Source organism: Dipteris shenzhenensis, chromosome 33 (assembly GCF_047967505.1).
Source record: "Dipteris shenzhenensis isolate YYH24624 ecotype China chromosome 33, Dip_SZ_1.0, whole genome shotgun sequence".
NCBI lineage: Eukaryota > Viridiplantae > Streptophyta > Polypodiopsida > Gleicheniales > Dipteridaceae > Dipteris > Dipteris shenzhenensis.
The window spans coordinates 31,881,960-31,899,122 of NC_141628.1; the positions used below are offsets into that span (position 1 = coordinate 31,881,960).

The 17,163-nt window shown below is 47.6% G+C and overlaps 1 protein-coding gene across 2 annotated transcripts in view; it reads left to right on the forward strand.

Moving 5' to 3' along the window:
• The window catches only part of LOC147879973 (uncharacterized), a 58,117-nt gene extending 46,792 nt beyond the window's left edge, over positions 1–11,325 (forward strand). For both annotated transcript variants that reach the window (XM_087371957.1, XM_087371958.1), the window contains one exon: positions 10,903–11,325. In XM_087371957.1, coding sequence (XP_087228083.1) covers positions 10,903–10,951 — 49 coding nt within the window. In that variant the 3' untranslated portion in view covers positions 10,952–11,325. The remainder of the gene's footprint in view (positions 1–10,902) is intronic.
• The last annotated feature ends 5,838 nt before the right edge of the window (positions 11,326–17,163 follow it).

The window sequence follows — 17,163 nt, forward strand, 5'->3', positions numbered from 1 at the left end:
CATGGGATGTAGCATTTATCATAAGCTCAAGGTGAAGTTGACAGAATAGAGGCCTAGAAGCCTGAAATACAACGAAAAATGCATAAGATGTCCCTAAGGCATATGAGGTGCTGAATGTTGATGTAGGGACTGATCTGAAGTCTTGGATCCAACCACTAATCTGCATCAAGTATGGGCTGTATATGAAAGTCATAAGTGCATGTTAAAACACTGAGGTATCACAGGTTATGCTATGGCTGACCCTGATGATGTCCACTGCGCTGATGCACAAATGTCCTCATGTTGAGGAATGATCTGTTGATCTGAGGTGGTGATGATAATTGGATCCAAGTATGATGCAATGCGGCATGACTGAGCTGATGCTGGAATGTTCTGAAGACTAATGTGCCGATCTGAACTGCTTGTGGAAACCATGTCCAAAGATGCGATATGCTCCGTGCCAGAGGTGAAAGCATCGGTGATGGATGCTGGAATGGAATCACCTAAGGAGCTTAATGCATTGTGGCATGTATCTTTGCATGTTGCAAAAGATTGAGTGCCTCATACTAAGGACTTATCTGTTGAATAACTGCATGATCATAACGGAACTCCTACTATGTCTCTGCATTTGGTGTGACAATGGATGGAATCGGATCCATGCATGAATGTGATGGTTGTACATCACTAGAATCAGACTATGTTGATGTCAATGGGAGTGCCTCATGCTGAGGGCTTACCGTCAAATGTGCCTCGTGCTGAGGGTTTATCGAGAAATGTGCATGATCAAAAAGTGAAGGTTGATCCATGCTAACATGTGGTACATCCGCATCTGATCTCTCAAGACCAATGAGGCTCAAGTCCACATCATAAACTGGTACATATCTTGTGGCAATGAATGGTCAAAGTCGGTTCTCTTTTCACTCACGGATCTCATTTGGAGTCATGATTGGTATATCATCAACTGTGCGATGTGAAGAACTCCATGCTGGAGGCAGTCTGGTGCTCTGTGTTAGAGGTTTACGCGTATACCGACGAGAGTGTCTATCCATGAGAAGACTGTGTGAGAGCTACCAAGAGAGATCTTATGCTCGAACTGCCGCCGCTGGGGGCTTACACTAAACCTATAAATTTGAACCAAGTCATGTGATGGAAGGAAAACTATGTGCCAAGGATCAAGCCTGTAGTAAAGTGATGACAATTGTGTGTGGGGAGTAGCCAAGAGGCTATACAAAGCTGATGTATGTGTGTAGGAACCAATGCTAAGAATGCAACAATCCTGAATCCGAGGAAGATCACTCTGCCAAGTATCACACTGAAGTGCCGAAATGCCGAATGCCAAGAGACCAAGCTGGTGTCAAATGCGTGAATGTGTACACCGATGATAGAACCAAATGGACTGACGTCAGTGGGAAGTTCACTCTGCCAAGTGTCACACTGAAGTGTTGAAATGCCGAGTGGCAAGAGACTGAGCTGGTGTCAGATGTGTGAATGTGTACTTGACAATAGAACCGAATGGACTGACGCCGATGGAACTAATTGGGTTGGCTGTACATCAGTGGAATCAGACTATGTTGATGCAGATGAGACTACCTCAGCTGAGGACCTACCATTAAATTTGCCTTGTGTTGAGGGCTTACTACTGAATGTGCCTCATGCTTAGGGCTTACCAAGAAGTGTGCATGATCAAAAACTACGGGCTGATCCATGCTAATATGCACCCAATCTCTCAAGACCAATGAGGCTCAAGTCTGGCTCAAGTCTGCATCGTACACTGGTACATATCTTGTGGCATGAATGGTCGAAGTAGGTTTGCTTTCCACTCATGGATCTCATCTGGGGTCATGACTGGTGTATCATCAATAGCGTGATGTCAATAAATCCATGATGGAGGTGGTCTGGTGCTCTGTGCAAGAGGCTTACCCGTGTATCGGCAAGAGTGTTTATCCATGAGAACATTGTAAAAGACTGCCATTGGGGAGCTTATGCTAAATTGTCAAATCTGAACCAAGTCATGGTGGAAGAAATGCGTGTATGCCAAGGACCAAGCCTGTAGTAAAATGATAAAAACCTGTGTGTCGGGAGTAGCCATGAGGCTGTACAAGGCTGATGTATGTGTGCAAGAACCAATGCCAAAAAATATTCAACAAATGTGACTGTACATGGGTGGCATACATGTGTGCAAGAAGTATGCAACCATCCTAAATCTGAGAGGAAGATCAATGCTAAGTGTCACACTGTGTGATGACCGCTGAATGCTAAGAGAAGAAGCATAAAATGCAGCAAATGAATTTTATCTTGATTTATTTTATGTGCTAAGTATGCTGCAATGGAGCAAGAGGTGGCTTCGATGAAGAAGGTTTGATGTTTCTGACTTATGCATGAGTTAGAATGCAAATCTGAGGTGCTCATCGTGTAGAGTATGATTTGTTGATCATTTTTGCCTTTTACAGCTCCTCCAAATTCCACCTGGATCAAAAGCTATAGCTCCCGGAAGATTGGCCAACCTTGATCACCAAAGGGCCCAAAAATTATGACGTGGCATGTGATGATGTGGCAATAGGTGGTCACATCCTCTTACAAAAATGTGCGAGTGTAGCACTATGTGCTTAGATGGCACTACTGACGTGGGCATGATGACATAGCATTGTCATTTGGGGAGCTGTGACTTGGCACTAGGCTGCTGATTGGACTAGATGACGTGGCATTGAGGGATGATGTGGCACTGCCACGTGGTCAAATGACATGGACTGCCTGCGTGGCATAGGTGACCTGGCAGTGTGTTGCAGGTGATGATGTGGCAGTTGAGGTGGGTTGCTGACGTGGCATTGTGATGGAGTACAGATGGCGTTGCATCGATGGTGACGTGGCACTAGGCCAACTGTGCTGATGTGGCAGAGGATAGGGTACCACGTAGCTCCCTCTTGACCAGCCCGGCTGTGTGGATAGGGTGGATGATGTGGCAAATACATTGCCACGTGTCAATTCTTTCACCACCCCCTCTTGTGTAGTGACCTTAGGTGAGGCCGGAATCTTGGGATGCCTCAGGAGCGATTTCGTCGCCGCCCCGCAATTCTCCCGCACTTTTAAGCCATTTATTTCTTGAGAAAGATTTTGTGTACAAGATCAATTTTTGCATTCAGATGTGTAACAAAGAAATAAAAAAGATTAGATGGAGCTCTCAGGCTCATTCTTTGGCAACATGCCACTTGTCAAAACAACTAGCTAAAATGTAGTTACAAAGGGCAAAACTCTAGGGTCTTCATAGCCCTCGGTCACATGGACATCTCCTTGCTGCCTACTGGGCTCCATAGCGTTTGGGCAATCAACCCCTCTGAGAGCCTGCAACCATTAATTAAAGCGCACATAGCCATGGCACCCATTAATCATTAGCGCTTTAGCATGCAAATAAATTCTAGACTAGTCCTAGTCTCCATGGGCGTCCTCACCAAGCAAACGTGTGCACATAAAAAATAACTAACTCTATAATTGATCGAAGCCACAACCCTTCTAGCCGTAATTAAGGACTTTGACCAGATGTCAAGGTGCCTTAATTAATGCTAGAACTCTCCGACCAGAGTCGCTAATGATCTAGGTTGACTGGAGTCAGCCTGCTTTGGCAAAGCCAAGTCTTGTTGACCAAAGTCAACTCTTTATGACCAGAGTCAAAGGTTCTTTGGTTAACCGCAGTCAACCCTCTTGGCATACGCCAAGTCTTCCTAACCATGGTTAAGTATCTTTGACCGAAGTCAATACTTTGACCAAAAGAAATAACTTTTGAACATAATTAAATAAACGAGATACTTTTTAATTATGATCAAATAAATTGTCAATTAAAACTTTGACTTTGTAGTATTTACAACTTGCTGACACGCCCACAGATTTTTGTCGATGGAGCTTGAGTCGAGGTCGCCTTGCTTGTTCGTGTGCTATGGTAGAGCCGTGTTGAGTGGTACGGGTTACGTGGGTTGTGCATGGAAGTGAAGACTCACTGGCGCTGTTGCAGTGTTGGTCTGTCATTGCGTCGTTGTAGGAGCTTGGAGAAGGAAGCGTCGGCCGCTGCTTGTTGAATCCTTTGAGGCCATAGAGACCTGTTGGTGCAAGCTTTGTGTTAGTCGTTGAAGTCTTTGTAGTGCGCAGGTACGTGCCGTGGAGGTCGCTCGTGGATGTTTCTATTGGAGTTACCGGTTTGAGGTCACAGTTGAGGTCGTATTAGTGGAGGGTCTGTAGGAGCCGGTTGTGTCATTGGAGAGAGGACTTCGTTTGCCGGCTGCGTGGGGGTGCACTCAGTCGTTGGACTGCATGGAGGATTTCACTGATGAAGTCGAGGTAGGTCGTACTTGTACTATCTAATGAGCAACTAAGGGCTTACTCCAAATTATCCCAGACTCCACAGTCACCTGTGGCCATTCAAATCTTCTCCACTCTGCCACAAGAAGATCACTCACCCAAAAAGGTGTTGCATACATGGCAGTCGGCCTCACTAGGGTGTCGAAAAGCCAACCCTTCATTTGTGGATCCTGGAAGCACTGCCTCTCTAGTCGGTCCAAGGCACCCCGCCCTTGTGTGAGTCATTCTCTAGCTGCATGGGTCATCATAAAAACAGGCCCTGTGAATATTGCCCCTAGGTATGTGTAGGCTTGCACTATCTCCACTAGCTCACCTTGGTAAGTGAAGCTATGTCGGTGAAGCCAAGAGTCTGCTTGTGAGGTGTCGAAGATCATAACCTTGGTTTTTCCAAGGTTGACTATCAGTCAGATCTCTCTCTATGCAGAACACCTTTACGGCCTCCAGATGTCTCTGCAATCCCTCTGCTGAAGATGATATGAGGACTATGTCGTACGCATATAGTAGTATCTGTATCATGAGGTCAGCCAATAGTGATCCCTCGCCTCGGAGGCGGTCTATAAAGGATGTGATCTCATCAGTGTAGACCCGAAGAGAGTCGGTGAGAGAGGGCATCCCTGCTTCACCCCGATCGTGCTCTGAACCCAAACCAATAGGCCTTCTGGGGCATGAACTCTCCTTGGAAATGACTCGGACAGACTCATCAACCCCCAAATCATAATCTTTGGAATCTGCATCTCTTGTAGATCGTGGAATAGGGTCGAAGGCCTTCCAAAAGTCTACAAAGCTAGCGTAGACTTTTTGACGTCTCGACCTCGCCTCCTTAATGATAGCCCTCAGGGTGAAGATGTGGTATAGGGTGGAGTGAAACCTTGCCTGCCCTAGCGCCCGCTGCCCATGGGCCTATGTGTGGCCACTGATATGCCTCGCTAGTACTGATCCATAAATCCTCATCCGATGGTATGATCTCCCCCTCGGAATGTCCTGATCACCTCATCCATCTTCTCGTGCGTGCGTGCGCGCGCGCGTGTGTGTGTGTGTGTGAGCGATGGAGACCTCCTCCTCTACCCTGCCAGCCTCGTCTTCCTCCTCGTTTTCGTCCGTGCAGTCACCCTCGATGTCCCTGCTGCCTACCTTGTCTTCCGTACAGCTGCTGTCACCTGTACGGCCTTCCGTACAAGTTTCGTGCACCCTACAACCCCCCATACAGCTCCCCGTACAGTTTCCCATATAGCTCCCGTGCTCCCTGCACAGCCCCGTACAGCCTTCTCTGCAGCCGTCTACTCCGCCACTTTTTCCTTCGGTGCTTGTCGTACGGCCATCCGTACAGGTTGTACGGTCATCTGCGCAGCCTCCTTCCGTATTTGTGTTGCAACCCTCGGTGGCTTTTGCTCCAGTCTCATCTTCCTCCTTTCCTGTTGCTCCGACACCTGCTTCTTTTGTTTACTCTGCCTCAGCGTCTCCTTCTGCCTCTGCTCCTCCTACTCGTGTTTTTCTTCGGCGAAAGCATGGTGGTTTGTTTGCCTCGCCTTCGATTAAATCGACAAAGCTGGATGTTTCCAATGGCCCTTCTTCTTCCCTCCAGCTGGATCTTCTTCGCCAATTGTGCTCTGCCTCTGTCACAGAAGTTCCTTCATCGGGTTCCCCGCTTGTTTGTTCCTTGGATTCTGCCCTTTTGGTCTCCGGTCTCGGTCTTCGACAGGCTCATCAATTTGGAGTCTGCCTCTATTTTATGGGCAGGGTTTTATCTTCAGCTCAGCTTCATCATTGGGCTGATGTTGCAGTGGGTCTGGATTGTACATCTTCCTTTGTCTTTCTGGGGAAAGGATTTTACTATGCCCACTGCTCTTTGACTGAGGTGGTAGAGCGCCTTGTCAGTCGTGCTGGTATTCCTGGAGCTGGCTTTTTTGCTTATGTGATGCCCTGGGATCCCTTATTTTATCCGTCTGCCTCTCTTCTAACCCACTGTCCGGTTTGGATTACCCTCAAAGCATTGCCTGTGCCTCTTCTTCAGCATCTTCCTACTCTTGCAGCTTTTTTGGGCAGGCCTCTCCATGTTCCAAGACAGGATTTCTTGCATGCTACCCGTGATGTTAGGCTCTGTATTTTATGGGATATGATGCAGCCCGCACCATCTACTTTGGATCTTGATCTGGGATTCGCTCATCCAATGCGCATCCGGCTGCATTTTGCTTCTTTTCCTATAGCTTGTTATCGGTGTCGTCAGGTTGGTCATTTTGCACGTGCTTGCTCTTCTACTTCCATGACCACTCCTCCTACTCCTTCAGTTGTGAAGGTTACTCCTCCTCCTGTGGTTTCTGCTAAGGCTTTATTGGATAAGCCTTCTTTTACTGCTCCGAAGCATTACTGGAGGAAGGTAGAAAAATCACAGGCCAATCTTTCTCTTGTTGAAGAAGTTTAGGATCTGACTCCTGTTGAGCATCATCAGCCTCCTTCTCCTTAGGATATGGATGTGCCCCTTGCAGAGGGGATCATATAGGATGTTGCACATGCTTCTTCTCAGGTTGATCCTCGGAGTGACGCTGAAATGTTGAGTCCTACTTTATCAGATGTAGCTCTTTCGTCGGAGGATACAGATGTTGATGTAACTCCTTTGCATCTGGTGCCTGTGCCAGAGTCTTCTTCTGTTCGAGATGCAGATGTGCCATTTTCACTGGATTCTTTTCATCCCATGTTACAACAGGTTTTTGACCCTGTGATTCAGAAATTTCGGGTGCCCACCTATATTAAGAAGAATCACAAGGGCAAAAAACAGCTTGTTTTTATTGATGGTGTGGTTTCTACACTGCATCAGTTTTTACAAAGCAATAATCTGAAGCTGGAAGATGTTGTGTTTGATCCTCCTCTAGCTTGATGTGTAACTTTTTACTTGGCTGCCTCATGACTTTTGCTCTGAGGCTTTACTTGTAAATTTTTCCTTTGTACTTATTGGTGGGTTCTTACCTCTTTTTTGGGGTTTCCCACACAGAATTATAAGATTTCACCCAAAAAAGTGTGTGTGTGTGTGTGTGAGAGAGAGAGAGAGAGAGAGAGAGAAAGAGAGAGTTAACTAAAGGTCTTCAGGAGACCAAAAGGGTCTATGAGCATGGAGGGAATGTCCCCTACTATGATTTTTGCCTCAATCGCTGGCGAGTCTGTTGTATCTCTGACTGAGGTCCTCGCATCTGTAGTCTTCGTGAGTCCTGGTGGTGCGATTTGGCTGGAAAAACTCAATGATTATGCTATAAAGGAGTTTGGATTTGTGCTCCCTAATCTCACCTATGTGTCGAGAGCAATGACTGGTGTATCTTTGGCTGAGGCCTTCACGTCCGTAGTCTTCATGAGTCCTTCTAGTCGGTGCTGGCGGGAAAAACTCAGTGATCATCCTCTAAAATGAGTGTGGATGTGTATCCCAATGATCGCGTAGAGTGCAGATGCGGCCCTCGCTAGGTATGCACCCTGCCCACGCAATCTCAATGCGAAGGCGGTGTGATGAGATGCGGAACTATCCGATTCATATCCTCAAGGAGTGGGGGAGGTGGATCCTTGTGTATGCTGGTGGATCAATGAAGCCCTTAACTCTAATGCACAGGCAATGGTCTCTATAAAAGCTGAGCTTGATTGGAAGCTCTTGAGGTGCTAACGAAGTCCTGAATGTGTGTAGCTGTAAGAGATCCTCTCAGATGACCTGGTTCACCTCGTGATATGTGAGCAGGATGGAGAGGGCCTCAATGCAATACTGGAAGGGAAGGTAACCTGTCTACGTGTAGCCCCAAGCTCTCAAACCATCTGCACGTGTGTGGATACCAGCACCTCTGGTCTCCCTCTGCCGCCAGTGCCATGGATGAGGACAAGGCAAGCCAAGGAGGCCTATGTCGCCTTGTGGTGCAAGAGCCATACTGTCTAATGCGGTAGAGCTACGTGATAACCTGGAACACCACATCCAGCTGTAGTGGGGATGCTCCACTCATCCGGTGTCAGAACACTTAACAAAGATCCAGGATCTTCGTGAGCAATCACTTATTATTGATAAACTGATTCCAGACAATCAGTTTATTTCCAGCACTTTCAACTCCTTGCCATGTAAACATATGACAATTGGTTCACAGGGCCCATATTGCCATAAGCAGGGGAAACCTCATGCAGGTCACTATCAGTCCAGAATTGATTCAGTTCAGCCATGGATTAAAATTTCAGATAATGCAGGCAAGCCCAAGAAGAAGGGCAAATGTCATTACTGCAAAAAGCCAGGGCACTTGATCAATAAATGCAGGAAAAGAATTGCAAAGGAGAAGAAGCGAGAGTCTAGCACTTCAGTTATAAATTCCAGCCATTCAAATGCAAAAAGGATGATACTCCAGCCAACCTTGTGGCTGAAAAATGGGCTTTTCTTGTGTGTAGTTATGATGCCAGACAGGAAGTTGCATCACCTAGTGTGGCTGAAACCTCAGATGCTATTTGGCACATTGACAGTGGTGCATCCAGGCCCATTACCTCCGAAAGGGAGTTATTTGCAGATTTGCAACTTGCTCCAGCTGGCAAGAAGGTACCCTGTGCCAACAATTCTTCTTATTCAGTCAAAGGAGTTGGGAAGATCGTGTTGTCTCATCAGTTGATGAAACTGATTTATGTCTTTTGGATGTCTTTTATGTACTAGGGAGTAAGAAGAATCTTCTCTCAGTTTCGGTTATGCTGTCACGTTTGAGGATGACAGGTGTATAGTCAAGGACTGTGAAAAGGATTATCAGATGGTCACTACTGCATTTTTTTACTAGGGGTTATACCAGCTGGACAGATTTCAATGCAACAAGCATGATGCTTGTTTGGCAGCTATTTCGACTCCTGCCATGAAAGAGGCAAAGTTGTGGCATGCTAGATTGGGCATGGAAACTATGCAAATTTACAGCCATTTTGCAGTGACAAATCATGGTACTGAAACATGCTTTGCTGGAGCGACCTCCCAGACATGTGGCTTTATATGTCTTTTGCTTTGACTGGCTCCCACAAGCTGGCTTAACGTCTGAAAGCTTTCTCTAAGCTTTGAAGTGTGGACAGCCTCACCAGAAACCACCTCGACTGTGTCTAAAAGCATTGTCACGTATTAAGTTTTGGAAAGAGACAAGCTTTCCATAAGCGTTCCTATGTAAAGAAACAGTCTCACCCGCACCACCACCTGTCCAATTGTCATGTTGTCCTTGGGATGCCTCTGTCCGATTTTCTTGCCCGTTCTTCAATTGCGGATCTGATAACAGTCCTACCCCGCTGTCTGCCACCCCAAGGCTCCCTTAGAATAGCCATCCCTATTGCCCGGGCTAGAAAGCTTTGGAACTCTGCTATCCTGCACACCAAAGCTGAGCCAACGCGCACCCTTGTAATGTCCGTGCTAATGTTGTGCCTTTGTCTGATCATGTGTGAAACCTCTGTTGTAGCTCTGAATTCGCAACTTCCAGTCCTATTTTAATATCTACCTGTCCAAAACCCTTGCCTTCAAGCTGCCTAAGGATTCTAAATATTGAAAGCAAGGCAAGGGTATTAGATCACAGTTGTGCTGTTAATGCTTACAGCGTACATCTGGATGAAGCCTACAGATGAGGCTGTTTAGGTATCCATTGGGCCATTCTTATCAGTTGTGGCTTGCAGCCTATGATTTAGCCCTTGAGTCAAGAGCCAAGGCGTGGAGGTCAGGCCTGCTATGGTGGGCATAGTATGGGATGCCATGGCTTACTGCACATGGGCCTTGTGCAATCTCATTGTCGGTGGATCCAGGTGGCATGATCTTTTATTATATGTGGGAATTGAATGTCACGCTTAGCTATCTTGTGCTTGTCAGCATGAGTTTTTTAGTGTGCTTATCAGGTTAGATCTTTCACATGTAACAGACATTATATAGGGCTCGAAATTGAAGGACACAAAAAAGACTTACTGGCACATGTGCATGCATACACACATGCACACACACTTGTGCACACAGGAACTCAGATGTGTTCGGGCAGATGCACTATGGGTTAAAATAAATAGATAGATTACAGCTGTGCCTTGTGTAACAGAATGATTTGATCAATGTTCTATTTCTGGGTAAAGGGCAAGCATCTGCTTGCCCAGGCATAATGGTTCTAATTCTTGCTGGAGCCATTTTTTTAAAGGACCTCATGTAAACTGCTAGCTGGATTCCTTTTGAGTGCACTGAGTTTAGAGAGTGTCTTGCAGTCCATCAAGTGATCGAATGTGTGTAGAGACTGTTTTGAATGTGGATCATAGACATCGTGAGATCAATCATTCCTATTCCAGCTCATTTTTGTTTTAATCCTTCATACTGCTGTTTGGTAGGAGAGCCAGTTTTATAGTTCTACATATTTGTCAATTCATTCTTGAAGTTCTAAGTCGAGTGATTAAAGCTTTTTCTGCATGGAAGTTGAATTCAGACTGTCATTGCGGCCTCGCCCTTGCCTTGTCTATTGAAATCACAATTGAATAATGTTTCAGCAAAGACATGTTCAAGTTGATGTAAGTACCTGCTACCATGTGATTGTAAGTTTGGAAGAAACGTTTCTAATGCATTATTTGTTTGCTGTGTACCAGGTTTGCTGTAGAGTTGGATGCATTGATTAAAAATGGAGCAATATCATGACTGAACACATTTTTCACAGATCCCCTGTTTCTAGACCTGCACATTATCTTTTTTAGTATCTTGGGAGCTATTGTGCCTCCACCAAATTCAGGTTTATTGATTCGAATTCATGGCCTGTCAAAGGTGAAGTACTTTAAGAGATGGCTTTTTGCTCTTAATTTTGTTGGAGATGCTCTCCCCAACTTCTTGGTGGGTTATTGAAAATGATCGTGAGTTATCTTGCGCTAATGCCATTCTATATATCATTAGCTGCTGGGTTTTGTGCGGAAGAGCATTATACAGTAATTGCATGTAAGATAACATGACGAGCTTGCAGAGAATTGAACATTTTTTTTCAATGATCTGTTCAGCTTACATAAGTTGAGTACAAACTACTATATTACTCATTCTTGAGGGTACAAGATGAAGGCTCTAATCAACCCAAGCTGGAGGAATTGGATACTTCCAATCTCTTTATCAATCAACCGGGTACATGGATTGTTTAATGAGTTGGACCTTTGAAAGGGCCCTCCCCATGGGGTAAATGTACGTTGTCATATGGCTATGTAACGAATGGGAGGTGGCTAAAATATGTTGCATGGTGCAGCTGATATGTAAGGATCCTGGGACCTTCTGAAATGTAGAAAGCTCTGTGAGACGGTAAAATATTTCAGATCTCTTGTAAAAGTACCATGATCAGGAAGTTAACCCCTTTTTTGGTAAATTGACTTTTCTGTGGATATATTGGATTAGAGTCCTGCCCTTCAAATCTGACTCTCTCTCCTTTGTATTTTTGTGTTCTTCCATAAGAGGCTTCTACTATATGGGTTCTTACGAGGTTTTCCACTTTTTGTGTACTTCTAATTTGCTTTGTGAAGTTGTGAATTCCTTGCCTTTCATGCAAAATTTCTTTGCTATCCTTTTGACAAGCTAGGCTTGTCTTACAAGTCCTTGCTTTGAATGTCTATATGGCTTGCCATGTTGAGGTTACTAAATTTCTTTTTCTATGGACATATTGGATTAGAATCCTGCCCTTAAAATGTGACCCTCTCTCCCTTGTATTATTTGTGTTCTTCCATAAGAGGCTTCTACTATATGGGTTCTTAGGAGGTTTTCCACTTTTTGTGTACTGCTAATTTGCCTTGTGAAGTTGTGAATTCCTTCCCTTTCATGCAAAATTTCTTTGCTATCCTTTTGGCAAGCTAGGCTTTCTTACAAGTCCTCCCCTTGACTGTCTACATGGCTTGCCATGTTGAGGTTACTAAATAAAATCATAGTGAGTTTACTAAATAAAATAAAATCAGCTAGTACTACTGATGGAATTCCTAGATCTGTGTTTCTAGATGTTCTTATTGATTAATCGAAAAAGAAATTGAATATTTATTTTGTTTTAGCTATCCTTAATTCCCTTAGTACAAGACTAGAAAATGTGTGATAACATGTAACGGAAATATTTATTGAAATAATATAGTTGGGGTAGTATATGCTTTGTAATTTATAGATTGCTTAAAATCATGAAGGAAACTAGATCAAATAAGTTGTCTTCACCATACATACTCGCAAAAAAGTTAGTCACCTACATTAGTTCATATAATATTCTTATCCTAGCTTATTGTTCATAATCTTTCACATGTTGGCACTATTTGATTGAAGCACCATGAATGCATAATAGATTAGAACTTGGTCACAATTTTAAGAATGCTCAACAACAATTTTGAATATTCATCACCAAGACCATTTTTATTAACACAAATTTTGATGAAACATTCCAACTTTGTGATACACTTATCTTTTCATATTATAGCCAACAACCTAAGAGCATTTGTGGTATTTGTTGCCAATTACATTGAGTTGCATTGAATGGTGTTTAGTGTGGATCACAATTTACATATTGCTTACAAAATAGATTTTAGGTTCACACAATGCATACTGGCGTGTTCAAATAGATGTAAAAATCATAAGCATTATGGCAAAGCATGTCAATCTTCCATCTTAGTAATGAAAAGGTAGAATGTTATAAATAACACAATCAATGAAGTAAATATTGTATTATGTGCACATTCCATCTTATTTTTAAAAATTAAAATAAAATAAAGTAGTCGTATCATATTAACAGGGGGGGGGGGATGCCCTGAAAAGAAACCCCTACAAAAGGTGGCCAAACAAATGGGCAGGGCCCTAGGCCTACACTTATAGAGTAGAGGGCGAACTATATTCAAATCTATTTCCAGTGCCAGGCTAGATCACCTAGGCATTGGCTTTCTAGACATTTGCCTTGTTCTAATAATTTACCCAGGTCATACAAGGTGGCTTTAACCACTCCAAAAACTACATCCTCCTCGGTTCCCACAGGTATATCTTTTCTAAAGATTACATGGTTCCTGACAGTCCAAATGGACCGACACACAGTCCCTCTAATGAAAGGCCAGCAAGCTTGTAGAGTGGATGGGAGTTCATATGTGTCTCCCAGTAAGCTCAATTTCCAATTATTTCCAATGGAAAACTTCGTCATTAGCCTCGCATCTCTGACCGCTTTCTCTATCTTCTTCCAGCTCCCTCTGACCGCAGGGCATTGCCACATCAAGTGCATTATGGATTCCCGTGCACTCCCACACAGGGCACACAAGGGGGAAACCTGGAACTTTTTGACAAGCTTAGCTCTTACCGGCAGCCACTGGTTTAAGATTTTCCAGAGAGTGAAGCTAAATCTACCCACATCAGATTTTCCACACTTCCTTGAATCTATCACGCCACCATCCATGAGCACGACAAAGCCCCCATTTCTTATTCAAGATCCAAACTAGTATGTGACTTTCTAGCAAGCATCTATATACCGGTTTAGCATAAATCTTCTTTAGAGAAGTTCTCCCCAGGTACCACTGCAGCAGTCTCCTTCCTAGGGATTCTATGGAATTAGAAGGCCATGTTTCTGGAATCTTTTGTAGTACATCATGGATCAAAGCAGTCTCCTGCACTGTCAATAGGTAATTACAGCTGATTTCAACTAAGGGGATCCAGTTACCCCTTCTAGGTTCCTAGATTTGTGACCAAAAGCCCAACACTTTTCTGAAGATACCACGTGCAATCTTCATGTTTAGGTAAGCTAGGGAAGCGCCATTGTGTGTTACAGCTTTAGACCACCAAATGCATTCGCTTAGACCTACATCCCCTTTAAGATCCCCTAAGTTTCTCCATGAGCATTATAGATTACCGTCCTCCAAGTTGAGACCAAACTGCCAATCAAATTAGACCCTCTGATTCGTACAGGGAACTCAGAGAAGAGTCTAGAGCCCCAAGGGAGCCCCTTCCAAACCCCAACCTTTGGGCTTATTCCCATGTCAATGAACCATCTCACTACCTCAATCCAAGGATCTAATTCCTTAAATAAGCACGGAAGCCACTTGCTCATCAGAGATATGTTCTTGATGCTCATATCAAGAATGCCAAGACCCCCTTGTTGTTTCGGAGATTTCAAGTCAGCCCATGGTATGTAGTGCATCCTACACTCAGCTCACTATGAGTTTGGCTTATCAGTCCTCTCTCAGCACCAACTGCGCTCCTGCGAGCTTCCCCTCCCCCCCTCGCCGTTAGCCCCTACCTCCCCCCTCGCTCCCCCCCCCCCCCTCGCTGCGACCACCTCCACCCCTCCCGCTACCCCTCGCCTCACCTCCGCTCCAGCCGCCCCCTCGCTCCATCCCGCCCCCTTGCCTCCGCTCCTTCCCGCCCCCTCGCTCCAACCCGCCCCTCGCCCCCTCGCTCCAATCCGCCCCCTCGCTCCAACCCGCCCCTCGCCCCTCCCCCCCTCGCTCCAACCCGCCCCCTCGCTCCATCCCGCCCCCTTACCTCCGCTCCATCCCGCCCCCTCGCTCCACCCCGCCCCTCGCCCCCGCTCTAACCCCCCCCCTCGCTGCCGCTCTAACCCCCCCTCGCCGCCGCTCTAACCGCGCGCTCCATCCCGCGTCGCCTCGCCCTTTTTTTTTTTTTTTTTTTTCCCTCTCTCTCTCTCTCTCTCTCTCTCTCTCTCTCTCTCTCTCTCTCTCTCTCTCCCCAGCCCGCCTCGCCCTCGCCCCGCCTCCGCCATTCCGCCCCTCGCTGCTCCCTCGCCATCCACCCCGCTCCAACCCGCCCCCTCGCTGCTCCTTCACCCCTCGCTTCACCCGCCTCCGCCTCATTCCGCTCCCCTCGCCCCCCCGCTTCACCTCTCCACCCCCGCCATTCCAACTTCACCCCCCCCCCCCCCGCCCTCTCGCCCCTTCCGTACTCCCCGCACCCCGCAGCCTTCGCCCCGCCCTCAGCTTCGACCCCTCCGACCCTTCATTTCGCCTCGCCCGCCTCACCCCCAGGCTCCACCGCCGCTTCATCCCCTTCTTGGGTGGCAGCCTGTTTTTCTTCATCGGAAGCTTGCAGTTAGTCTTGGCGGTATGGCGGCCCCCAGCCCGGATCCGGAGGCCCAGTCGGACCCTCCCTCTCCAGATGCCTACCGCGTTATCCTGACAGAGCAACAATCATCCCGTGTTCAGGCCCCGTGTTCAGGCGGTAGCCAGTGACTTTGCTCGTACCTCTGTTTACGGTAGAGTCATTGGACACTCCCCCTCCAGGTCTACCATCAGGGACTGGCTCCAGTCCACTCTCTTGCTAGAGGATGGCCACATTGAGGAGGTGGCCCTTATGGGAAGGGGCATCTTCTGGCTCAAACTCTCCAGTGAGAAAGCTGCGAGCAATCTGGTTGCCGGTTCCCCCACATCGGTGGATGGGAAGATCATCATGATAGTCCCGTGGTACCGTGGTTTCAGCGCAGCGGATTTCGATACTCGGTTCCGTATACCTCGCCACCCAGTGACACTCGTTTTTCCAGGGCTTGCTACTGAGCTGCGGCCGATTGTCAGGGACTTGGGCTCCCATTTTGGCTGGGTTATGCACGACACCTTTGCCGATGCGGTGACCACGGCAGGAGCTCCCCGAGTCCGTGTGGCTGTGGCGGATCCTGCGACTCTCCCTGCAGTGATCGAGATCGTTACAGGTGCCGACAGTATCACCCAGAGCATGATAGTCACCGGACAGCCAGGTCAGTGCCTGCGGTGCCATGGCTTTGGGCACTTGGCGGCTGCTTGTCCACGCTTTGCCAGCTCGTCTCGACCCTCCCCGCCCCCGCCCCCTCCGCCCCCACCTCCCCCCCCCGGACAGCCACGTCAGGAGGAGCCGAGGCAGTCGGAGCCTGGGCCAGAGGTAGTGGGCGGTTGGACCGAGGTTCGAAGGAAAAGAGGAAAGAATAAGAAGATTTCGGATAAAGGCAAGGAGGCAGAGGTCACCATTCCTGCAGCAGCACTCCACAGGCCTGACAGGCAGATGCCCCAGGGACCTGGGAGAGCCTCTTCTTCGACGGCAGCCCGCCCTCCACAGCCTCAGATCCTCCTCTCCCCCACCCCCCCGCCTTCTCCCCGGTTTCCCCAGTTTCCCCCCCCTTCGCCCGCCCCGCAGTTTCAGCCCCCGCCTCCTTTTCCTCAGTCCCCTCCCCCTCCCCCTCCCTCTCAGCCCCAGTTCCAGATGCATCCCCATCCCCCTCCCCCCCCTGCTCCCCTCGCCCCTCCTACAGAGTTAGCTGCACCGTCGCCTTCCCAGCCGAGTGCAGCCTCCGCTCCACCTCCTCCACCTTCTCCGCCAGTCGCCTCCGTGGAGCCCGAGCCGCCTATCCCGCAGCCTCCTCCCCTTCCTCCCCCGCTTGCAGGACACCTGGTGTCTGTACCACCAGTGGAGCAGGTTTCCCTTCCCGCTAGCCCCTCAGTGGCAGACTCAGCTGGGTCTCAGCTCCAGGAGAGAGAGCTCCCTCGAGACTTTTACAGATTTGGCCCCTGGGACTACCTGGATGTGGCCGACCTTGGGACCTTCCCGGCTTGTCTCGACATTAGTATCTTCATGCTCCGCAAAGGGGCGGATGGGAGGATTGGTGCCTTGGCTCCCAGGGATGGCCCTAGCTTCGCCTTCACGTTCCTCAGCGATGGCACCGAGACCTGGACAGACAACTCGGTGTGGGAGGCTCTCAGAGAGCAGACACACGCCCAGATTTGTTCCTGGATAGGCCCGTCCGGTGGGCAGCTCCTCGAGACTCAGTGGTCCGAGGGCGATGTGCGCTTGCGGTGGCGTTGCGCTGCCAAACGTTTCCGATTGATCGTGATCCTCAGACCCCCCCTGGAATGGCCTCTTCCCCAGGATGTCAGAGCTTGGTCCCAACAGAA